This window comes from Myiozetetes cayanensis, unplaced genomic scaffold (genome assembly GCF_022539395.1).
Source record: "Myiozetetes cayanensis isolate MyiCay16 unplaced genomic scaffold, myiCay2020 scf5-8, whole genome shotgun sequence".
NCBI classification, from domain to species: Eukaryota; Metazoa; Chordata; class Aves; order Passeriformes; family Tyrannidae; genus Myiozetetes; species Myiozetetes cayanensis.
Window position 1 is genome coordinate 90,928,485 of NW_026087742.1, and position 26,453 is coordinate 90,954,937.

The 26,453-nt window shown below is 38.3% G+C and overlaps 1 protein-coding gene across 1 annotated transcript; it reads left to right on the forward strand.

The window, feature by feature from the left end:
• Positions 1–369: 369 nt before the first annotated feature.
• DCUN1D2 (defective in cullin neddylation 1 domain containing 2) lies at positions 370–25,843 on the forward strand. The gene is made up of 7 exons (XM_050333259.1): positions 370–525; positions 2,945–3,161; positions 6,046–6,214; positions 8,825–8,955; positions 18,419–18,501; positions 19,815–19,911; positions 20,572–25,843. The coding sequence occupies exons 1-7, from the start codon at positions 523–525 to the stop codon at positions 20,649–20,651; spliced, it is 780 nt and encodes a 259-aa protein (XP_050189216.1). The 5' UTR covers positions 370–522; the 3' UTR covers positions 20,652–25,843.
• Positions 25,844–26,453: the final 610 nt, after the last annotated feature.

The window sequence follows — 26,453 nt, forward strand, 5'->3', positions numbered from 1 at the left end:
AGCGGCGGCCGCCCCGCCCGGCGCTCCCGGCAGCGACGCTCACCTGAGGGACGGAAGGGGCGGCCGTGGCCGCGGGGGAAGGGCGGGATCGCAGCGCGGTGAGCACGGGGAGTGAGGGGGCGGCGGCCGCTGGCGAAGGGCGCCGAGGAGCCCCGTCCTTGCGGCCGCCCGTGCCCCGCACCGGTGCCCGAGCGCCGGGGCGGCGCCTTCGGGCGCAGCGCCGGGCGGGACCCGCGCTCCGAGCGCCGCCTCGCGGCGGGAAACGTCATCGCGGCCTCTCGCCGCACGCCGGGAGTTGTAGTCGGAGCCGCAGCCCGGGAGCGGCCGCAGCCGAACAGCCGCAGTCCGGGAGCCGCCGCCGCTCCCCGGGGCACCCCCGCGGGATCCACACCGCGGCCCCGCGTTCCTCCTCCGCGGCCCGTCCCGCAGCGCTCCCCGCGGGAGGCGGCGCGGGCGGGCCGGCGCGCGCCTGCGCGGGAGGCGGCGCCGGGCGGTGAAGTTGGTGGGGGCGCCGGTAATAAAATGGTAGGTTGTGCGAGCGGGGGGAGGGGATGCGGCGGAACCTGGGACGGGGGAGAGCCCTGGGCAGCCCCCGGAACAGCCCCCGGATACCCGCGCCTTCCCGCCGCTCCGGCTCCCGCTGCCCTGCCCGGGGATGGGGCACGACGCCGGGCGAGGAGGGCGGGGGACGCGGGGACAGACGGACACACACATCCCCCCCCCGTGCGGAGTCGCCCTCCCGCCGCCTCCTGCGCCGGGCCGGGAGCGGGGAAGGTCATCGGGGGCGGCGGGGGAGGGGAGGGGGCCGGGCACCGCCGCGGGTATTTCGAGCGCCGGCAGCCGGCGCGGCGCGTACCTTTCCCTTTTTTGGGATGCGGGTTGGCGGGGCAGGTCTCCGGAGCCCCGAGTCCCTCGCTCCCACCGCCCCTTTCCCCGCCGGGGACGCGGCAGGTGCAGCTGGAGGAGGTGGGAAAGGTGCGGTACAACTCTCCCTTCCCGGGCCGGGATGGCGGGAGCGGCCGGGGCTGTCCTGGGAAGGAAGGGGTTCGCCTGGTGCAGCGGCTCCAGCGCTTCCCTGGGGTGCGCGGTGCGGTGTCATTGGCGTGCGGAGAGGGCTCCTGGAAGGTGACTGAGCTGTCTGTACCGGGATGCGAGGTGCGCATCCTTGTCCGGGTGCCATCGGCGAGGGGTCACGCTGGAGACAGGACTCCCGGAGCTTCCCCGGCCCCGCAGGGAATGTAGTGGGTCCCGTGTCCGCTGCGCAGGGCGCAGAGGAACAGCGGGAACCGTACGACGTGGCAGGGTAGTGGGTTGGGGAGTCGAGTGTGTTTCTTATCGCTGATTCCTTCAAATAACCCAGTGTTTAATTTCGCAGCTAGAAAATATCCTTAAGCACCTTAACTAGGCTTGAAAGAGGACGTGGGGTTTGCTTCAGAGTTGTTGGCAGAGACCTCTGTTTTGAAGTGATTCTCACTAAGTTCGTTGCTCACAAGTTTATGTATCTAAGGAAGATCTTGGTGCAGAGACTCCTATAGCTAGACCTTAATGAAAATTTGGAGGCAGAGTCATGGTTACATAGAGCTTGCAGTCAAAGGATTATTGATTATTTTCTTACCAAAATACGCTGTAGTTATTTTTGCAGCTTTTTTCCCCCACTGTACATGTTTCTTGTATAAAAAGAAACTCTATACGTTTCTAATTATATTAAATTGAAAAATCTTGTAGGAAAGACCAAAGTCCTTATCTTGTTTATGTGATGTATGTCTTGTCTCAGGACTATCTGTACTCGAGATGTCACCATCCATATGTGTACAAGAGATAACACAGGACCATCTTTCAGTTTACTTGTTTGCTGCTGAATAAGGATTCAATTGTCCTTGGTATTTAAGAGACCAGTAAATTTTCCGTTATATCTGATGATTTAGGCTGTATTGAAGAACTTAGACAGATTTCTTAGGTTAGTTGTTGGCCCAGACCATGTGTTAAGTATGGTTTAACAAAACTGGAAAGTACAGAATATAATAAAAAACAGAGTTTGATTTAAGGTCTCTCCTCCTAACTTCACATAAAGAATAATGTTGAACTATATTACTAGCAAATTTGGTGTCTATAAAATCACCATTTCTATTTCTTGGGTGTTCCAGTTTAGGGATGTTATGTCAGTATGGTTGCTGCAATTGAGAGAAACATATTAGTTCCTGTATACCACTGTGATAGGCTGTATTGCTGTTTAATGTATTAATAATAAAAATGTATTTTTAAGAGTTTAATTAAAGTTTTAGATCACATTTACAGCAATTTTAGAGTCTCATTGTCACATTCAGCAGTTTCTGACATGTCCACTTCATCTATTTTCTGTCATATGTATTCTGTTGGAAATGTTTTCTAACATAATTATGTGAGAAATGCTTCTGCCTTTTTTAGCTGTTGACTTAGAGTGATTAAACTTTGTATTGTTTATTGTTGCTAGGAAAATATTAGGGAAACTCTTTCAGTATTTTTTCTGTATGTAGGAGGGATTCATACAGAATCTGAGAATCTGTAAGTTGTGCATTCCTAATTTCTTGTTTTTATAACCGCTAGGCATATCTTTCAGAAGATAACCACATTGTTATATGATGAAACTTGTGTTTACTGCTGTTACAGAAGAGAAAAATTGCATATATGAGCAATAAAGCAGAAATACAAGTTTGTTGCTGCCAGAACTTGTGCTGCTAAAAATGTATATATAGATGCTGTCACATCAGTTTTCAGAAGAAAATGGTGTCTTTTTGACTGCAAAAGAACAAGGCTTTTGTCTTCCTGTAATTCTGAAGTGAAAGTTGTCATCAATAAGACAACTAAAACCTTTTAAAGATAGGCGTTAGTAGTAGAATGCTGAAACAAACTTCTGGATGAGCTTCATTGGCTTCATTGGCTTTCCTACTTCTTTTGCATCCCAAAGCATAAGCTTAAATCGTCTCAGAAGGACAAGGTCCGCCAGTTTATGGCCTTTACCCAGGCTGGTGAAAGGACTGCTATATACTGCTTAACGCAGAATGAATGGAAACTAGAAGTGGCAACAGACAACTACTTCCAGAATCCAGACTTATACTACAAAGAATCCATGAAAAATTCAGTAGACAGGAAGAAATTAGAACAATTGTATAATCGATACAAAGGTAAGGCTTGTGGGTTTTTTGTTGTGGGTTTTGGGGTATTTTTTCCTAATTGTTTTGTTTGGGTGTTTTTTCTGCTTTTCCCTCTGCCCTTCTTATGGACTTCTAAGTAATGCTTCCTAGCTTTTGCTTGCCTCTCTGTGTTTGTGATGAGATAAGAATGAAAAAGGTTTAAAATGCTCGTAAGGATCAGTACACAACTTCTGTAGAGGTTAGAGCTTAAAAGTAGAAAATTTCCAATTGTGAGGAATAAATGTCAGCTATGTATGGTAGCAAAGTTTATTACACAACTTATTTGATTTATTGCCAGTGGTTGCTATTAAGTATGTAAATGTTGTAACTTTCCATGGCAAAATAATACATGTTGTTCTTACACTAATATTTGGAGGAGCTAATTATGTTCAGGACAGTAGGATTTCTACATATTGAAGTTTTAGATAGCATTACAACTAGGAGTCTGACAAAACAGTCAAATAAGAAAACTCAAACCCAAGAAACTCTCTCCTTATTTTAGTCTTCCTGCTGACATTACAGCAACAGCAATGTGCCTATTCAGAGATGCTTGGAGGGAAAGTCCCAGGAAAGTGAATTAAAGGCAGAGTTGGCTCCTTTTCCATGTTTTACTTTACAGCATTGTTAAAAAAGAACACAAAAATTATAAGGAAAAGACAGCCATGTAAATATAAGAATGTGCATGATCCAGCTTACAGTGCTTGCTGAACTGTGGCCATCTGACATGTTGGAGCAGTGCAGGCTGGAATCATGCCAGCCCCTGCTGAGATCCATACATCTTGTGTTTTAAAACATGAACTCTAAACCACTCTTCAGCTATGATTTTATGTACTTGAGATATATGTCATGCTTCATATACACTTTATCCTGTTCTTATGATATTGTTTGCACTTTCGTTCCTCTTTACATAATCTGTTTTAAGTGTATGGATTCTTTAATATTCCATTATTTTGTGGTAATGAATTGTGTAGGGAAAAAGAGCCAACAAGGCTATAGCATTTTCTTTGTGAACCTAGAGAACCTTTTTGGGGTTTTAAATATTTATATATTTACATATATATAACACATATACATGTATCTAAATCTTTGCTTGCTCCTTGCATGTCAGTCTTGGAGATTGCTGGGTCAAAAATATGTATTCAAATTCTTAAATGCTGCTAAGAATATCTAAAATGGAAAAAAATTATCACAAGTGTTATCATTTTCTAGCAGTGGGAAACTGCACCATTTGTCTTTTGTGGAAGGAAGTCTAGTCAGTTTTATGTCAGTGTTTAAGTTTGCAGTACACCTTTGTAGTTCTGGCACTTCAACACTTAAAGTTGTAAACTTGAAAAACACTTCACAAGATTTGACATAAGACAAAAATATCAGTTAGGCACCTTTCCTTTTTTCATATCTACCTTAAACCTGAGTCATTAGCCCTGCGACAGCAAGGAATTCCTTTGTTCTACAGGGCCTATACAATATTGCACTATCCTTGAAATCTGACATGAAATGTCTTTCATTTTCTATGTTGTCTTTTTGTTAGTTTTCTTATCTGTTTACCCAGCAACTCTGTTAAAACAACAATTTTATTTTTATTTGTAGTTACCTGGATGACATGAAACATGATAGAGATGAAACAGTCCTTGTTGAAATCCATATGAATTTTTTTCCACTGATTGCAACACAGTGCAATCACCTTCGGTTCTTCAGTTACTCCCCAAATATTCAAGAAATATGTTTTACATGTCTTAGAACTAGTTGAATAGGTACATTCTCTTGTTATTCAGGATCAAAGGTCCCTGAATTATACCATGGTTGTAATTCTTTGTTTAATGGGTATAAGTCCTTATCTTTGCTAAATTAACTTCCTCTCTGGAATTTACCATTTCTTTCACTGTAGTATTGGCTGAAAAAATAGAAGAGAGCTTAAGAACTAAAATAAAAATTAAAAAAAATTGATTTAGACTTGATTTCTTTTTAATCAACTTATTGGATTAGGACTTAAAGATAGCATGGTTGAAAATCTTACCCATTTAAAGAGTTAGTCTTAAATTTACTTGAGGGATGTTTTTCTATAAAGCCCAACTTATGATACTTAAATGTCTTCCTATCAAAAGCTGGGAAAGAGTTTTGTGGTTTGTAAACTGTCAAGCTTCAAAAACTAGAGGTGTAATTTTATTTTCTTTTTTGTCATAATTTGATTTTTTTTTTGTTCCCCTCACCAATTATTTGAGTTTACATGCAGGAGGAGTTGTTTGTTTGGGGTGGGGAGGGTTAAGAGAGAATTTTGTTACAGAATTATTAGAAGACATCTACCCTGACATAGGTAGTTAGGAAGTGCAGTTCTAACATTCAGAAAGATTCTGCTTAGTAGTACTGAAACGTGGTATTTCCTAAGCTGTATGTTTAGCTAAAGTTTCTGTTATGCTAAGGCATTGTTTGAACAATGACTTATAATTGAAAGCCAAAAATGTTTAAATGTGGTCTTTAAACATAGTTATAGTGGATACTCATACGTCCCTATCAGGAAAAAGAATCTGTGGGGTCACATGATATGTGTGTTTTTGTTGGGTGTGATTTTGGGTTGCTTTTTTTTCCCAAAAATATTTTATAGAGCATTATGGAGAGAAAGCAAAACTGTTTTGTTGGCATTAGCTGATGAGTGTAGGAAAGAGTTGCAAACCAATTTCTAGATAAATTCACAGAATACTTTATTTATTGATTCTTTCTGAGGTACTTTTAACATTAACTAGATTTCAAATGAAAACATTTGTGAATGTTATGAAAAAATTAAGACCTATGTTATGCAGCACATCAGAGTTGTCATATGATCATTTGTAAATATTTTTGTAAGTAATTATAATTCTCTTCTTTGTATTTTGAACTGCAGACCCACAAGATGAAAATAAAATTGGCATTGATGGGATTCAGCAGTTTTGTGATGATTTAAGCCTGGACCCAGCCAGTATCAGTGTCCTGGTTGTAGCATGGAAATTCAGGGCAGCTACTCAATGTGAATTCAGTAAAAAGGAATTTGTTGATGGTATGACAGAGTTGGGGTAAGTATCCATTTCTTCATAGTTCACAATATAAGGCCTAAGCTTGGTTTCCACTTAAAGCATTTCCAGTTAAATTGTGTGAAGCTTTAAAAAGCTGGTGAGGCTGGTGCCAAGCTTAACAGGTGTTAAATGCCTATAGTGTCTTGTCTGCCTTAAGTTGGTGCTTTATTGCAAAGCCTTAAGAATGACCACAGCTTGGGGGGGAGCAAAGCAATTTCTACCTGTGCAGCAAGGGAGGGAGGCAGATACACATACCTTTTTCTGTAATTCATAGTAACACGTGCGTGGTTGTGTTTAGGATTTGAGTTGGACCACGTGCTTTTAAAAAATGGAAATCACTGGAGGTGTATAAAGGGAAAAAAAATTCAGTGTTGAAGCAGAAAAGAAACAGGAAAACAGAAAAGAACCTTCATTTCTTTCCCTTTATCTTGTAACCACTGAATGGACCTTTTTTTTCTTTTTGCTTGTTTTACCACCCGTGCTTTTCTCATATTGCCTTTTATACTAGATACTTCATTTGTGCAAAATATATATGAGAAGTTGAAATAAAAATGAGGGCATTGTTAGTAGAAAAGGTTATTTAGTCAGACTGTGATGTAACTGATTAAAAAAAAATTCCTTCCTGGATTATGGAGCTGTTCTGAATAACAGACTTTGAGGTTAAACGTTGCCTCTGTTGGCAATAAAGTCAAGAATGTATCATCATAAAATAATACTTTGTGTATAACTTTTCCTTGCAAGAGGGGCAGTATTTCTAATATAGAGAGATGTCAAAATGACTTCTTTTTAACAGATTGCATTAAATAGGTCAGTAATTACAGGTTATTACTAGTGCATGTTTTTTGTAGCTAAATAATCTCATTTGATCTTAGAATGGCACCTTTCTACAGCAGACCAACTCCTAGCAAATGTGGTGGTTGTTTCTTGAGCAGGGGTCCCAGCAGTCTGTTGTTACTGACCCCATCAGTTATTGACTTATTTTTAAGCTTTCCTTTTTAGATATTAATAAATTGTGATGAAATAATTTTTCATATTTTATGAACTCCACTGGTTTTTTTTCCCATTGGATAGCTATGGGTAGAAATTACAAGAATAATGGTTTTCTAGCCATGGACAGCAGTTAAGTGCTCATGCCTTTATATTAAAGGTTGCTATATTATTTTTTAAATATAACTGATTAAAAAGATTTTGCTAAACCACTTGTGACTTCTGGATTGGATTTTGTTTTGTAACTTTATTGTCACATTGCTGCTATGACCTTCTGACTGTCTCTGACACAGTTCATAGAGGTCTGTGATTTTTTTTTCTCTCTCAACACACAATAAACTGTTCTTAGGAGCCTAATATGATCATGTCTGCTTGCCACTGGTCTAGCACTTACTGAGAATTTGGAATGATTTTGTTACATACTTGGAGGTGCAGTGTCTGTGGTTTTTAGCAACGTACATAAGTGAACATCTGAAAGAAAAGAAATTCCCTGAGGCTTAGATCATATAGCATTTTTAGGATGCATATGGGAAGCATATTTGTTGACTAGATCAAGTCCCAGTGAAACTGAAATTCTCCGTTGAGTACTGTTGGCAGAATTCTTAATTTTATTTTCACCAGGTACTGCTGTAGGCCAGAAAGGTACTTATTTTTATCTGTACCATGCAAGACAGTTAAAACTGCATTTGCATTTTATAGATTTTGTTAGTTACCCATCCTTTAATAGAATTTTTTCTTGAATCTTTAGAGTAAATGCAAACATTTAGCTACAGAAAACTTTCAAATGCACCATGTTAGTTATGATAGCTCTTTCTTTTGAAACCCGCTTGCTTCAGTTTGAGTTTCTGGGTACAACTCAAGATACTGGTAATGTCCTGTAAACCGTGAGTATTCATTTGATGCCTTGGCATGGGGGAAAACTCTTTTTCTTTGGTGTCTTGTCAGCTCAGGTGCATTCACAGAAAATGCTTCAGTTGTGTTATTCGGGGTGTGTCTCTGTTAGAATCTCAGTAACTTGATTCTGTCTTAGTTTACCTGTGCCAGGCTGTTAAATGGTTTGTTGGCCTTCAGGCTATCATCAAAGGCTCGTTTTTCTTCCTGGGTTTTATCCTCAAGTGTTCTATGGCTGGGAGAGAATGACTGCAAATAGTAGCTCAGTTCGGTGGAAAGCCCTCTAATGCTAAGAATAACTCTAAACATAGCGATGCAGCTCCTTCTTTACGAGAGCAGGGAATAAGCAATATCTATTTAGAATAAAGCAAAACACTTGTGTTGCAAGAGCTATCTAGGGGGAGAGGATAGCAGATTTCAGTGAGGCCTATATGTTCTTTAAGAACAGGATAGCATCTGTTCATAAATTCATGAAGGGACAGAAAGGATGTTAAACCACTGAACCCTGTTTGTGTTGTGTACGTAATGGTTGCAGGCATACAGTGTTCTGCTTCAAATGCCTTAGTAAAGGCATGTGAGTGTTTATGTTTTTAAGAATGCTGTCCACAAAGATACTCTGTTTTTATCTTAACTACTGTTTTGTTTTACTCTGAAACTAAACCATAAAAAAGGGGGGGGGTGTGTAAAAAGAAATCCTCAATATTTGAAAATAATGTAACCTCTTTTGAACAGGTGTGACACCACAGAAAAACTAAAAGCTCTATTGCCAAGACTTGAACAAGAGCTAAAGGATCCAACAAAGTTCAAAGATTTTTATCAGTTTACTTTTAACTTTGCTAAAAACCCTGGACAAAAAGGTCTAGGTAAGTAGAAAAAAAATCAAGAAAATGTCTACAGTCAGTGAAGTCAATTCCAAATACTTCCAGTACTACAGTATTCTCATTGGTGATGGTATATAGTAAATTCATTATTGATTTCTTTCGCTGACTTTTCCTCTTTCCCATCTTCTTTCAATTAATCTCTTCTTTAATGTCCCTTTGGTACAGATAACGTAATAGGTTTTTCTGCTGGTATTGACATTCTCTCACCTCCTGTCAAAAAAGTTCCTGCAGTTCTTAGAGACCCATCAAATTTAATTTTTTTAAAATACTGAATTAATGAGCTCTTCGTGTTCCCATTTCGCTTAGAACTACTGAAACAAGATGTCCATATCAGCTCAGGAAGAGGAAGAAAACTCTGAGCCAAAATTACTGTTCTTCCAAAAATTTTTAGTTTTAGCTCACAGTTTTTATATAAAGTTTAGAAAAATAATATTATGGAAGTGGTTCAACTAAAAATAGGCATACAGTTAATAAAGCATTAAATTATTATTTTTACAAGGTTTGAGATTTGTCCCAGTCCATGCCTTGTTTTGCTGGAGTAAAACTCATACATTATTTAAAATAAATTCAAATCTGTTACTCTCTTCAAATTTAGTTTGTGAATAGATGAGAAAAAACAGTAAGATGAAATCCACTGTCTCATCAAACTTATGTCCACTTTCAAAAGACACTGTGTAGGAAGGAATTAAACTGTACTGCACATTGAATATAACAGCACTGTCCCATCATCATTGTTTTCTTTGTGCTGTGGATGAGAGGAAGTTGTTTGGGTTTTTGGTGGGTTTTGTTGTTGTTATTGTTGTTGCTTTGTTTTTTAGCATAGCCACTTTAAATCTGTGTCTGTGTTACTTGGCAAGTTTATAAATATGTTTTTCTCAAGAACTATTGGAAGAGTAGTGAGATGGAGGAGGAGAATATTGCTAGAGACGTCAACCAGGAGCGCCTGTTCCACGTTCTTTCTTGGGAACTACTTTGAATAATCTCTTCATTTTTTGCAGCAGTTTCATTTTTCATTACCTCTGTCACTCTCATGACTTTCATGCCACTTTCTGTGACACAGAAAACAGATAGTTTTGTGGTGGTTCTGTGAGGCTGGTTGGAATTCCAGTCCTTTAGTTACTCTTCATTAACAAAGCTAAGTGCTTTCAAATTGCAGAAAAGGTAAGTCAGTTACAGCTTAGGCTGGAATTTATGGGACACCTGAAGAACTGAGTGTGCTGTTTATTTGACATGGGGAGGGAACTTACTTGTTTTCCATTACTTCTGTTTGTTCAATATTGGAGGTCCTTTCATATTTAAGGCTGTCTTCTCTGTTGTGTAACAATGCCACTTTTTGTGAATAAAGCACCTAAGTTCCTTCTTACACTACAGAGTTGAGGTATTAGCAGAAGAAAGAAAACGGTAGTGCGTCTTTTTTTTTAAACAGAAATAACTCTTGAGAATAAACCTTACCAGAAATAGGTCTGTGATAGACACACTGACTTAAACAATCATTTTTCATGTTTATTATCTTAGCATATTGAAACCATAAGAAATTACTGAAATATCTCTAAAATGTTCAAACAGCAATGCTTTGGATATGAGTCATGTTTATTGTTCCATCAGTATTTTAATACGTATCAGATTACTTTTTTAAAATCTCTTTCTGCTGTTTTAAGAAATGATAAGCAGCAGTTACTTTAATTTTTCTTCCCCATCTCCCCTGAAAAGCATTAGGAAATACAGTGATTCATGGGTTCCTTTTTAATATGCCAGCTGATCTTTAAATTTAAAAGACAGAGAAACTCTTCTGTAGTGTCTTCCATTTTGCCAGACAGGATCGATATCTACCAAAACCATTCCTTGCAGATGTTTTTCTAACCAAATGCTCAGTGATCTGCTAGCAGTATTTTTGATGGCAGGTCTCACACATCTGTGTCCATGCTTGCTTGAACCTATTGTTAGATTTCTATTTTCTTTTTTTCTAGCATATAACTTAAATCTCTGTTCCTGAATTTTCCAATTCACTACTTACCTGACCAAAGTAAATATGCAGAATGCATGTTTCCTTAGAGTGAGTAACAACTTCTTACGTATTTGGCAATTATGTATGCGCCTTCCCTTAGTCTCTAGACTGAGTAAAACCAGCTACTGTTGATGCCTTTAGGCATCACCGTGATAAATTTTATCTCGTAGCTCTCTGATAGTGATAGTTTGTTCTCCAGCTCTTCTCCTTTGCAATCCAATTTATCTTTTGTCTTGTAGCACCCAACCAAACTGGGTATCTTCCACATGCCTTAGATATTTTGCTCCTTGTTTTGCATCCCATCAAGTTTGCTTGTTTGATACTGTCTGCAGTTTGCAGTGTGCAGCAGTGGTTTCTTTAGGGTTTCTGCAGTGCTCCCAGCTAACTTTGATCTTTTCTTTCTGCAGTTGATTATTCCCACTAGCTATATGACTTCTCTTTAATGAGATCTTTCTTATTTACTTCCAAGTAGTTTTCCAATTTGTCCGAATAATGTTGAATGCTAATCCTGCCTTCTACCATGCTACACTTTTATAAGGTCTTGTGTAAGTTGCAAATTTAATAAAAGTTTTCTTTGTTGTATTGTCTGAGTTACTTAAGTATTGGGCAGTGTCAGATACTCCATGGATGAGTTACTTTCTCCCAGTTTGTCTGAGAATGACTGAGGTTCTTCTAGAACTTCTTTGACCTTTATGTAGTTTCAAAGATGGTGGGTAGCAGTTTGAGATTGCTGCAGCATACTGAGATGAATTTCACCATTCACTTTGGGCAGCTGTGCTTTAAGACTCAATTTCTAAAAGTTGTTTCTGAAATAACTGTCAGTTTTCATTGAATTTATTTGCCTGGAGCATATCTTGAAAAAAAATCTCTGTGTGTCCCATAGATTTTTCTTTCCAGGGTTATCAGCAGGATACATAGTATTTTTATCATACCAGCTGCCATTTGTAAGGGAGTGGAATGGCACAGAAGCCCTCCTTAGAGGTGTTTTTTTGGTTATAGAAAAATTTCGGTGTTACATGACACAGATGTCTTCATAATGCAGTGTGGATTTTGCTCCAGGAAAGCAGTCTTCATTGGAAGGGGAGGGGTGTGGTTTTATGTTTTATTTATTTATTTTTAGAACAGCCTGTCCTCTGTTGCTTTTTTATTTCTTCTTCTTCTGCAGTTCCCTTCAAAACCAATGCAAGAAATTCTGCCCTTATGTAATTAGAATCCTCTCCAATAAATTAAGTTACATCTGTTCTGCCATTCCCCAAAATAGGCACAGAGTTCGGTACACCAATACTCATTCCTAGAAATAGAACAGCCTTTTATAGGAATCTCTTTTCCACAGTTTGTGTGGTGATAGTGGGGAATTTTTATTTCTCTTTTTATCTGTGTGACTTCTGTCTCTATAGCCTCATCCAACTTGAATGTTCCATTTACTTTTATTACCTTAATATTACCAAGTAGTGTGTTTCAGTCTGGACACATGCTGTTTAAAGAAGTGAAAGTAGTAGCACTCCCCCAGTGTGACAGCTCGTGTAAGTAGTGAGATGCCGGAGGCAAAAGCACAGTGCATAAGATCTACCATAATTTTCTTTAAGCAGAAAATGATGTTCTGATTAATGTTACTCAGCACCCAACTGTCAAGTGTGTTTCAGATAAATCTGAATAGATTTGATCGTGATCAAAGAAGAAGATGGATGCTTATAACTGCTAAGTCTGTGGCTCTCCAACTGGTGGACAGAATTCAGGCAAAAAAACATAGCCAAGTTTCAACACAGCAGTGCCACTTCAATGGCTGACTGTTGGATCTGGCATATATCATTTTTAGATATAATAAACTTCATTTGCATGTTTCCTATATATTTTGAGTTGTAATAGGGGCAGTTTGTTAAGGTCTGGTTTACCAGAAGACTTTAAAAGAATTATTATGGATAACTGTGATTCAGTCTGTTTAATGTGCACTCTCGTGTTCTCACTACTGTATATTGTACAATAAATCTTTAAGTTTTGCATGTTGCAGATTTGGAGAGGTTTATCTTGCCTTCTGCTCCTAAATTTTAGCTGTTCTACTGCAGTAAGAGTGAAATTTAGTATTCTAACTCTTGGTTGATAAGTGTACTAAAGAACAGGATTATAAGTCTTTTGTCATATTGCATACAGAGGAGTTCAGATTTCTAAAGCCACTGTTCAAGCTCAAAACAAGGCCTTAGCTTCATCTTTGTTTTCCTTTTTTTGAACCTGATACTTGCTGTGATTCTCTTAGTGGGTCTCCCTTTGAGCCTCAACAAGACATGCTCAGGAGTTTATTACAGTTTGTTTCAGCACCAGGAGGAGCTTAATGCATTCTTTCATGGTCTTCATCTTTCAACATGGAAACGAAAAGCTGATTTGGTCCTTCATCACTTCTTTGTGATCCCTTCGACTGCTTGCTGGCTCAAAAGGTTGTGCTTCCTTCTCTCTGCCAGTTGCCTGGGATCAAGCAAGAAATGAAAGATGAGGAGGGCATTCAGACTTGAATCAAATATTACCTCAAGACCAGAAGAATGACTCTCTTTACATCCAGTATGTGGACTTCAAGGAGGTTTCATCTTCTATGAGCAGATGAGTATAATGTGCTCTTTTTAATTGAAGCAACATCAGCTTTGGCTTTTGTCATAGCAGTATCTCAAGATGCTTTGAAGAGACCCTTAGACTTTAGGGAAGGATTTTTTTTTTTCTATTTTGTTTTTCTTTCCCCCTACCTAGTTATCAAAACTTCCTCCCCTTTCAGTGAAGAATTAGACTGATCCATTCATAGGCTATTTGTAGGAGTCAGTGGATGGAAGACACTGAAGAAGTTCAACTTGAATTTCATGTTTATTTTGAAAGAGGTCTGTGGATGCTGCATTTTAGGTGTTCCAATGGCTTTGGTCTGTGTGTATGGTACTTGCTTTATTTTTGTTCACATTTTTCTTGCTGAAAGTACCAGCAGTTTAACTTGGTGTAAAAGAGGTGCTCTCATCAAAAAAGGCCAATAGTAGCAGCAAAAATGTGGCATAACTGCCACTTCTAGTAATGCTTTATTGATTCTTTTACTCATGTTTGGCCCTTATTTCAGAAATATATATCCAGTCATCTTTAAGGCATCTGTTGTAGATTATCTGAACTGTATGTGCTGAGATTTGCAGAGGCAAAAGGATTTTGGAACTGGCTACAGTCAGGTTCGTTAGGCCACACTCGAACTGATGTTTAGATAGCCATCTTCTAAGTCTAGCTTGTATTTCAAAGCAGTTCAGTTTCTGCTTTTGTACAGTTGATGCTTAAGATAATAAACATGAAAGGTTCTGCATGTGGTCGGCTGTTTCAGTGTGGCAGATGCCGAGATAGAGCTAATGAGCACAGTCAGTTCCTGCAGTGCTCCTCTGAAATCCGTATGCTGTGCTTTACCATTCTTCCTTGTCCACTACAGACACTTCATCTGACACTGTGCATTGTACGTCCCCTAACACAGAGCACTGAGAAACTCATTGCTAATGTCTTTGCAGGGATGAGCGGATCCAGCTCAGCAGGATCCGGAGTTTAGCTATGATCTGTATCAGTATCACACCCTTTAGCTGGTTTTTTTTCCCTTCTCTCTTCCTTCTGTGGGGGAACTTCCATTTGCAGATAAAGGCTGTTTTTCTCTGAACTTCTGGGAATTTGTTGGGACATTTTTGGGTTGAATCCTGATGGTACTTTCTTCTTATTTTGCTGATTAGGAAAGAAGAAACTAATTCTTGTGTCCGTGTTCTTAATTTGGAGGCAAAAGAAGACTCTTAAAATCATTCAGAGATGAGGAAACAAGGAATTGAGTAACTCATTGAATCTTGCAAGTATTTCTTTGATGTTTATTGGTCAGGCAGCGGGGTAGTCAAGCAGTGTGATAGTCCAGTTGTTGAGATAGATTGACACCGGTTTCCATTGTTCCCATAGCTGCATCCATTTTGACACAGTGTCAATTTAGGTGAATTAATGATAATATTCTAACAGTTTCAAACATGACTTCATGAACAGCTCTTGTTCAGGGCAGACTGAGAGCTGGAAAGGTCTATTTGGCAGAGGATGACGAGTGGGTGCTGCAGTCCTGGAGTGCAGTTTTGGCACAGCAGGTCTAAATGAACTGCGTTTTGTGTTCCTCACAAATCCTACTCTCCAGCCAATTCCTTGCTACCTGTTGATTTCTCTTTTGGTTTTCACTCTTCCTTGATTTCTTGCATGCAGTGCTTTCATTGCCCTTGTCCAAAATCATAATACAGGCATAAGGAACTTATTTTGATTCTTATTTTATTTATGCAGCACTCTAATAATGATTTTTTTTCTCTGTTAACAAGATAAGTATTTGATCAAATCTTGAAAGTAGACACAGGCTGTCTAACTGATAATGTATTTCTCCTTCTGCATTAATTATGCTATTTGTTATCACTTCAAGCTTTCTGTGCAGGGTAGAAGAGGCTGAGTTTTTTTAAAAGCAATTTTAGAATGAGGCTGTAATGTTTCAGAATAGATCATACTGCACACAAAATACTGTATTTCTGACTGTGAAAAGCTGATTGTTTAAGGGGCTGCATGACATAAAACTTGCTAGATGTTGACATTGAAAATACTTTGAAAGGAAAGGTTGAAAGGAAAGCTCAAACCAGTCTATAATGTACAGTAATGATGTGGTATTTTTGATGTTCTTGAAACATTAACCATTTAGCCATTTTATGTTTTGGATATGAACACGGATGTTAGCAATGAAGTATCTTCTAAACTGATCCTTGCCTGGGGGTTTTCAGAGATTCGTGCATCTGTCTTTTGCTTTCCATTTGTAAAACTTGCATTATTAGTCTATAGTGTGGGAAGCACATTTTTTGTACAAACACAGCATATTTTATAATCGTAGTTTGATTTTTATGTGTAATGATGCCTTCATATCTATGCAGCATTGAAAAGTGTACTCGTAAGACTGCCTGGGAAATTCTTGCCTTGCAAATCATCTCCTGGGGGGATGCAGAACTCAAATGGCATAAGGCCTTTTCTTTTCTTTTTTTTTTTTAATATCTATTAGTGCGGCACTAATTGTAGCCGATACAGTCTTCACAGCGCTGCTGTTTATTGATACTACTGTGAGCATCCTAATGTAGAATTGGAACTCTGTAATTAGGTCTTCCCTTTAAATCCAGAAAATCTTTTTTTGTCCTCCAGTGTGAAGTTTTCCAACCTAGGTAGGGAATTGTCTTCAAGCAGATGTGTAGCCATAAGCCCAGAGAATGTGGCACACCTGAAGGCCTAGTTTTCTCATGTGCTGTAAGACTGCATCAACTGGCACCACTACAAAAGTGATAGTCCCATCTACTCCTTTTGTTCAAATAACTCTAGTTCATGGGTTTGTGGGATTACAGTGAACCTCAGATGTGGGAGATTGAGGGTTTTTTATTTTTTCCCTTGGGCAAATTTTGCCAAGATCAGAACTTTCTTCCTTGTGCCTGATGGGGAGAGCAACTCCAGTGTGGACCAGTTTCAGCCCCTGCAGAGCAACATCCTCAGTGGAATATGCATTTGTCATGCATTATAGCAAATAATTCCTATGTCTTTGTGCAGGAGAAGACCTTGGCACACACATGTACTGTGCCCCTCAAGTATCAACTTAAGATAGTATTTCACATGTGTTTTCACAACTTCGCAATAATCAAGATCACCTTAACATAATACTGAATTTGACACAAACACCCAGATAAAACAAGGAAGTCTGATCACTTCTGTCTCTTGCAACTCTTCTCTTTTGGCATCCTCTACCATCTTTGTTTCCCTACCTCTACTTTCTTTCTTTTTTCATGGAATGTTTCCATCAGAAGTATAAAAATTCTTCAGCTGTTAAGGTGTTATTTCTTCTAAGTGCATTTTGCTTAATGTTGTCACATGATAGATTTGCAAGGTTTGCTTGGAAAGGTTGAGTCTTCATAAAGAAGCCTGAGTGAATTGGATCAAAGCCAGTCACTTCACAGTGAAGTTTAGAAGCTCTTTAGATTATTCAAATCCCTCTCTTTTCATTTCTTTTGCTTTTCATTTGGCATAACAGGTAAGAGTAATTAATCTGCATATCTAAGCAGCAAGTAAATGCTATTAATTACTTGCTTCTGCTTATTTTTTGTGAAAAGCGAGCATGGTGGCAAAGGCAGGAAAAACTGAAAGAAGTTTATTAGGGCATAATTAGGACATAATACAAGTTCTGCTCTGAAGAGCACGCTGATCGTAGTAGGACAAACTGGCAGCACTGTCTTGATATAGCGAGGTAGAGGTGTATTGCATTTCTCTACATCTTAACTGTTGCACTTTATCTGTGCCCCAGCCCTGTATGATACAGGGACTCTAGGGACATGGCTATGTTAAGATCTGGAACATCTCCCTCATTCTTGAAACTTGATTTCAGGTGACAGAGTGTCCTTTGATTTGTAATGATATGTACAGTGTCAAAACCTGTGCTGCTTTCTTGCAGGTGGAGGTCTTAATCTGCTATGACAGTACTTTATGTTAAGCTTTATGTTCTGTTTATACTTCCTTTACCCTGAAAGCACAAGCTGAAATATTTTTGTGGTTTAAGAAAGACTGTGCTTTACTTTGTGGCTGCACAGCAGTAAGCATACTCTTAGTGCTGTTACCTGGAGGAGCAGGCACAGAAGCCATTAGGTATTGTGAGTTGCTGAAGATGAAAATAGGCCTTCAAGTAAACATTCTTTCCACCCGTGAGCTGCATCTAATATTGCTCCTGCTTTTCTGCTGGAGTATGTGGCAGTGCTGTTATCTTCCCTCGAACTCTGCTCTCAGATCACTGGTCATGATGCAGAATAAGGGCTGCTTTCTTGGACTTGCATTTTCAGTATTGTGCGTAGATGTTTATCTATGGAATGATTCCAGAAGAAGAGAGTTATTGCTCTAGGGGGTTCTCTGGAATCATAATGCCACAGACAATTTTTTTTATTTTTTTTACCCTTGTGTCCTTCAATTCCCTTCACAGTCAAATTTGTATAAAATGTGATAAATCAGGAGGAATTGACACCTGTGGATTTAAATGTTTGTGTTCCTACCAATATTTGCTGTGTTTATGCATGTGTATATATTTTTATTTTTTAATTTGCAGACAGAGTTATCGATAACTATTTTGTTCTGTTTCTGTAGATTTAAAGTAGCTTTAATCTGGTACTGATGAGCAGTGACAAAAATATTTTACTCTTAATGATTTTGATGTTCAGTACACAATTTATACTGTTACTGCTTGTCTTCTGCCTTTTGGTTCAGTGAGAGTAGAAAAAAATTCCCTTTTTTTTTAGTGATTTTAAATGAATGTTATTCATTTGTACCATAATATACTGGATGTAGCATTAATAGTTTAACCATAAGGGTTTTATTGCATATGATTGGCTGTGTATTTATGTGTTGCTTTATCTCTTGCAGATTTAGAAATGGCAATTGCATATTGGAATTTAGTCTTGTCAGGAAGGTTTAAATTTCTAGATCTTTGGAATAAATTTTTGTTGGTAAGTATGCACTGTATTCCTTACTGCCTGTCTCAGTCTATAGTAGTCTGGCTGTTGTAGGTTGTTTGCTTCCAATAAGAAAAAGACAGGATATCTGAATATTTCCTTTGAACTTTTTCCTTTTTGAAAACTGATATAAAATAGTCTTCAATCAAGCCAAATTAAATCTTCTCTATATAATTTTCCAATTGAGAAGAATGCAAAATGATGTAACAAAGCAATAGAGTATTCTGCTTCTTGATCCTGTATGTATCCTCCTACTTATGAAAGTTTCTGCATGAAAGGAAGCTGTGATTGTAGATTCCACTGATGCTGTCTTTATTCTCAAGACATCTGTGATTATTGTCAACCATGCATTTTACCATGCTCTGGCTTTTGTAGTATTAATGAATAAACTCAGTCTTTTTATGTCAGTCATAACAGAATTGATATTTAACTTCAGAGACTTCTAATTTTAAGCAAAAGGTTCTTGCCTGAGTAATTAGTTTGACTAATTTTTTAGCTACTAGTTGTGAACTGATCTTGACAGTTTTCTTATTACTGTTGCAATTCTGTGGGCAGTGGAGTAAAGATGCATAAATTAAACCTCAGAAATTGAAAAATGTTCATATAAAACATCTGTTTTACTCATCCATATTTCTAAATTTGCATTTCTATGTAATTACAAAAAAGTTACATAATGTATAATTTATCTTGATTTTTTTCCCCAATTTATCTTTTTATTTGTAGTTTCAGAGAAATAAGAAGTCTTTCTGCATTTTGTCCCCTAGTGTTTAGCAGGGGAAATGCATACTTCTTGAAATATTTTCCTGACGTTTTTTCTAAATTTTTAGGCAGTATATTTATTTGAATCACTGAATAATGTACCAGTTTCATAAAGACAACTTGTGAAAACATTTTATATTTTAACTGCCTTAATAAACTTAACACATCCAAATTCAGATCTATAAATGTAACTGAAGAAAAATCTGCAGGTTTTTTGCCCACTTTGCTAGGTGATCAAGTTTGTTACAACAGATAGTTCTGTGGATCTCTGTTTCAAGCAGTGGTCTAGATGACCTGGTATAAAGTGTGTTACTTCAGAAGAACTATTTAAACTGAATGTTTACTTCAGAAGAAAGGTTTAAATTAAAAGATTTAAACCTAAGAAAGAAGCAAGCTAGGACTCTTTCAGGTCTTCTGTTGGTTATTTGTTAAGATGAAGAAGATGAAATGTTTGTAAATGGTGTTTCTCTGTATATGTCAATGTAAAATACTACTGTGGAATTTGAAAGTAGTTTGGATTGAACAGTACCATTTTTTTTCCATTATAGGAACATCATAAAAGATCAATTCCAAAAGACACTTGGAATCTTTTGTTAGACTTTGGAAATATGATTGCAGATGATATGTCCAACTATGATGAAGAAGGTAAGCAGTATCTGAATATCTTAAAAATGAATATCTATAAAAATTAGCAGACTTAAAATATTGCTATAAACAAGCAAGAGAATATGTTGATACCTCCTATCTTGATGTGTTTATCCTTAGAGTTTTAGCTGCAAATACAGTGTCATACTTGTTGCCAAAACAGTAATGATAAGAAGGTTAACTAGTTTGCTGTAATATGTAAATAGAAGTAGAAATACTGTCACACCATTATATAGCACGTTATTTGAACATGTTATGCTGCAAATCTCTCAGTGAAATCGAATGTTTTGTTCAAAATTTTTGCTAACCTAAAAACAGTTTACACTTTGTTACTAATTCTGTTTTGGAATGTGTACAGAAATATGTCCTAAGATATGAATGGCTGTAATGAATGCCATGGTTTTGCTATCAACTAATGTTTATATTTGTGGTATGAATTTTTATGCTTGCTTGTCTTAAGAACTACTGCTGCAAGAAGAGATTCAAATGTTGAATTTATTAGTTAGGTGCTTTTTTTCAAGTGTTTTATCATCTTGTGTGTTAAAGCTAGACTAGGCCAGAAATGTCAAGGTGAGCTTCTGATCTCTTGTATTTAAAGACTACACCGATTTGTTGCTGATAATAATAGAATAATTTCTGAATTGCTTGACTTCTCTTTAGGGGCATGGCCTGTTCTAATAGATGATTTTGTGGAATATGCACGACCAATAGTCACAGGAGGAAAACGTAAAACTTCCTAACCCCAGACCTGTCAATATGGACTAAACATGCTCTCTGAACTGCACTGGGTGATGAAGATTTGTTAACTGAAAACTGCACATTTTTGCTGGTTTCAGTAGTCGTGATGACATTCTGCAGACAAAACTGAAATTCTTCCTTTCTGCCTAAAGAATATGATGGCTGACTTGTGGACACTTCAAGAACAAACTCAGAAGATAGTTCAGGCTGTTTGTAGGCTATTGGCTTCAATTATTGTACTGGTTATATCATATAGGATGTAGATTTTGCATGATTTTATACTTTGGAGAAGTTTAACTAGAGGCCGTTTTATTAAAGTTTTGACAGCACAGCATGCCATTCAGTTCATGATCCAAAGTGAACACCAGCAGTTACATAAATAAAACTGTATTATATTGTACTTATATTAAAAGCAGTATTTGTGGTATATAAATTAAATCCCTAAATAAAACTTACGCAGTATGTTGTATTTTTATAAAAGTTAGTTCTGTGGATCTGTCCTAATACAGAATTGTAACAAAACCAAACAAAACAACTTAACGCTTTTTTTGTTTTTAATTGTTGCCCAAACTTACAGTTTTTACTTTTAAGTCCTAGTTGTGTAGATTAATTATATCCAGCCTTTTGTTTTCTCCCAATGAGATTAATATCCTCATTATTCTTCTTGAAGCGCTTGGACATGTAGGAATAGCATTGCTGAGGACAGGCTGCTGCTCTATGCTGTATTGCACCTCCAGCTTTTTTTTATTAACCATTTCAAAATAGACATTGAACAACCAAAGATGCTTTTATAATTCATGTTTGATTATCTTAATTCAGTTAGTCTTCAGTTATGTGTTTTATTTATTTTCAATAAGGAACTGGTGGAATGTGGATGTTATTGATAGCTTGAAACATACCATAAATTCTAACTAAATGCAACATAGTTATAAATGCAGTTCCTGGCACTTCTCACAGAAAATGTATGTGAATAAGCCCAAAGACTTAACTAGTTGATTTCTATGTTGGAAAAAGAGCTAGGGGTAAGGAGACTTTATATTAATGATTATAAGTATTCATGCCTCTGGATATATTATGCATTCTATTTTATATATTTAAGAGGGGGGAGGAAGAGTAAATTGATGCAGTTTCAGTGATCTCAAGGCTGGTGGAATTGGACTGATTTTTCACCAAATCTGAATTTGTTCAGTCATTTGTTTCTCCCCTTATGCCATTGATTGATTATAAAGTGTACAGAGGTCAGTCTCCTCTTCCTCAAAAGTGTCTTCCACTGTCTAAGCATAAAAAAGTTTTACCAGAAACTGTTCAGCATGTCTTCACACGGGGCTCTTTCAAATGCTACCTCTTAAAAATGAGTTTGTCATAGGCACTGTAAAATTTTGTTAAAATGAAGTGTTGCTAAAGTGTGTACAGCTATGATCAATATATTTTTCTGTAATCAGAGATGAATAGGTGCAAGAATTTTGGAGAAAATAGTGCATTAAGTTATATAAACTATGTTTGTTTGGATCACTTAAGCATTGCATGACAGGATACTGTTTTATTTTGTTGTTGCAAGGGTATAAAAGCTTGTAATATTCTCTTAAACTCTAATATTTAGAGTTTCATACAAGCAGTCAGCTTTGATTTATGTCAATGCAATCTGCAAGAACAAACATACATGCTGCATACATAGAGATTGCCTTCATTCTTCCCCTTGAGAGAATTTCAGTTGTGCATGTTGTTTAAAAAGCAGGATTAGGGCAAATTTTAACAAATTAGCAAGTTTTCTCCTAGTAAGAGTATAGCAAGCAAATTAAAAATGCCCTGAGAGTGATTTATTGTTAGTCTATCTTTTTGCCCTTGCAGGGCAGCCGCCAGGTGTCAGCATCTCAGCTGGCAGCTGCCTCCTGCTTCTGGGTAAAGTTAGCCAGGAAGGTTAAGCCCAGTTGTTACTTTCTGCCTGCACCTTTTTAGAAGGGCATTTTGTACATAACTTCTGTAGAAGTCAACGGGGATTGAAAAGTAGTATTCTTTTGAATGGATTTATCTACGTTTCCCTCCCAAAACAAGCCATTTTTGTATCAGTCTCATAGACTTTGGCAAATATGTGACATCTTGTAGCATCAAGTGCATTTATCTAGCCAAAAGTGGTGGAATGCTTGTTATTCACACAATTGCCACTTAAAATGTATAACTATATTATAACTGCACAGAAGTAGTTGAATCTATCAGTATGTGGTGCAACTCGAGTTTCATAGTGTTAGAGCTTGTGAAACATTTGTTCATGCTGAGAGTTCCTTCAAATCAATCTGATGAACCTTTTACCTTTTAAAATAAATAGAGCATAAAAAAGGCATTGGGATTGAGGGTTTTTTTTGCCTTGTTAATCTGAGCAAGAGGGAAGGTGCTTAGCACAATAATCAGTTTCTATATATATAGTTTTACTCACTCGTAAGCCTCGTTCCTGTGAGGATCCTTCATGGGAAACATCTTCCAACCCAGGAGGAGTGGCTAAAATATCTGAAGATAGGAGTTGCCTCTTATCAGCCAGCTTCTGAGGTCTAGTGCTCTTTTTCTTTTGTTCCTCCTGGTATTCTATCCCTTTGAAACCACATATGCTTTTTACATTCCCATACATCATAGCATGGAGTAACACCTTCACACTTGAACAAGCATTAAAAATACAAACAAATTGCTTTCAAATTATGAGTTTCCTATGTATTTTAATAATTAGTTGCTATCCACAGTTCCACTTTACAGGGCACTCTAAATTGCTTTTTAAGTAAGCTGATACAGTGGTAACACCTAGGCTGATCAATTTATAATCATAAATGGTACAGATATCTTCAAGTTGTTCGGTGCATACAGTATTACTTCACAGATATGCTGTATGTATTTTTAAACTTAGTGCCAAGTTGTTTGGTTTTACATCCTAGAGGGTTTGAAACTGAGCCATAGGATTTGTACTTGCCAATTCTAAATTTAAATGTGATTTATCATGTGTGTCATGCCAAGGAGAGCAAACCTGCAGGCATCTGCTCATTCAGTGCACCTGGGAGATTTGCCTCTGAGTAAGCTGTACGTGTGTAAATTTTGTGGCAATGGAAAAAGGAATAAATGGACTGTCAACATAAAGGATTGAAGTCATGTGAGACATCTGTATGGTTTTCATCAGCTCTCTGCTTTGGAAGTCTTGCAAAGGCCAGTGGGTTTTTTGTTATCTGGTTCATTTATTACATTCTTGCATTATTATACCATCAGCCAGAAGAGAGCAAGAATGTAACTCACTAACTTTTGACTAGCTATAATAAATGTTTGGTTTGCTCATCTGTGCCATGTTTAAGCTTTTAAGAAGCTTGACATGTTTAGCTACAGTGCTGTATTCCCTACATGTAGTCACTACATGCTAGTGTCCGAACTCTGCAATTTGTGTTATTAGTTTGTACTGGCAATGAGAGGTGTAATTGCAGGGCAGGTGTTGCTCAGTCCTGGTTCTGAGCTCTGTAGGAGAAACAGCATGCTCAGAAGTATGTGCAAAGACATTCAGAGGTATGTATTCACCTGTCATTAATTCCCTTCTGAAAGTTGAAATCAATTAAGTTGCCCTCTGTCCTCACCCAGCTGCCATCCCTCTCCAGTGCTTTCACCAACCGTGGGCTGCTTTGGTGTTGCACAAATCTTGTCTTCCTGTAACAGCAAAACTGCTGATGCTGATAACTTGAACCACAACAAGCTCTTTTCCTTTCAGGTGTCAGCACCAGTGGCTTCCCTCAGCTGATGCCAACCAGCATCTGGCCCACCAAAAGGCACACCCCTTCTAAATGAGAAAAAGTGTAATGTTTTTACAACCATGAGCCAGTTTTCTGATCTTTTCATTATATACATTATGCTAGGTAGAATTAGAGGTGAGGATGACACACCTCTAAAATTAACTTTTTTGTTTTAAACTGTTGACAGAGAGATCTGCAGCTGCCTCTACAACCACATGCAGAAAATACTGTACTTCAGACAAATGGGTGCAATGTTCACCTTTTAATGAGAAGGGCTGGGGAAGCTTAGGGACATTCAAGTTTTGATTGAGCATTGGGATACTTCCTCTTGTTGGTGCATATACCTGACAAATTCCCATGTGTTTTTTCTTGTGCCTCCTTTTCCAAGCAGTGATACACTCTGTTGTTTGGCAAACCCTATAGGCTTCATGTCATGACTTAGCTTTCTGTCAAGAATGAAAAGAAGAAAGAAGTCTACGCTGTATTGCTAAAAGATTGTTTTTCCTTTAAAGCAGTGGCTTAAAACTATGAAAATTATTCATCTCCATTATTAAAGGATTGCATAAAAACATCTAAGTTTTCCTGGATCTCAATGAGTGTGTTCTAAAGGAATGATCCTGTTGCTAAAGTAAAATCCTTCATTTCAACTGTTGTAAAGGTGCAGCTCTAACAGAAGTCTGACACCCATCTGGTATCAACAATACTTTTTAAGGATATGGCTCTGAACCCTTTGATTGGTTGAACTTGGAGCATTTCTCTACTGAATGTTTTTGAACTGCAGAAACATCAGCCACTCACTCATGGGTGAAGCGCTTGGGGTGTAGTCGTCTTCTTTTAACTTAAAAAGGGTTTGTGTGGACACAGCATTGTCAGTCCTTTTGCCAGTTCATTTATTCACAGAAGACCCCAGTGCCTGTACAGCACATGAGCCCTGCCCTGGGTGCTGGAGATCGTCAGTGTGGAGCCCCTCAGGTGGAGGAGGCAGGAGCAGCCATATCTGCCAAAGGCGTTGCTTCCGTGTTCTCACGTTGCATTTCAAATACAGTTAAGCTGAAACAATGCATTGCCACCAACCCAGACAAGCCTTTTCTCTGTCCAGCCTTTTTTTCTGGATTCTCCCCATCTGAAAACAGTCATATATACACTACTGAAGGGACACAAAGCTGCATTTTTATGTAATTTACCAAACATTTTTGTCAGCTCTGCTTGTTTTGTTGGGGTTTTTTCCTGTTGTGAATACTTTTCCATCTTAATAGAGTTACTGTCTTTTGTTTCTGTTTAAGACATGTAAGTATGATGTTTTACAAATAATTTTCTCCTTTGTGGGGAGTAGGGGTAGTTATCAATGTGTCTAGCCTACGTCTGCCCAGAAAGCTCACAGGTGATGGAAGTACCACATGAAAAGGAGATCACATGTAATTAATAAATTAAATAAAAATGTCTTTGTTGCATGTTCTATTTTGTAGAGTTGAAAAATAGAACTCCTCTGAATTTTTCTCTGGGTTTTTATTATACCCTTATTTCTGAAGCCAAAGATTTTATTCCTAATTTGAGCTGTGTTATGAGCAGCCAACTGTGTGTACAACAGGGTAAAGTCCACGGGAGGCAAAAGGGCATTGCAACTGCCAGCCACATTCAGAAGGAAAAGATAAATGGAAAACTAAGAATAGCTTTGCCCATTTTCAGGAAGGAACCTTCCATCTGATGAGGCCCTTACTAGCTCACCACAGTGCCTCAGCAGGTGATTTCCCCCGTCCTCGCTTTGCAAGCTCAAATTCCCACGTGCCTCCAAGTCGTGATGCTATGCAGGAATAGAGAACAGGTGGGTGCCACAGAAGGGTGGATGGACCTGTAACAGAGAAATCAATGTCAGTGCTTCTGCCTGGTGTGTTTTTCTAAGCTGTCCTGGCCTTAGTTTTCCATCTTGAGTGTTTGCTTTCAGACATGTGGAACCTGAGATAACTAGCAGTGCAGGGGTGACTCTAAGATTACCTCTACGTTGCATAAATGCCCTGGTTGTAGGAGATGATGCTTATTCCCACAGCCAGGCAG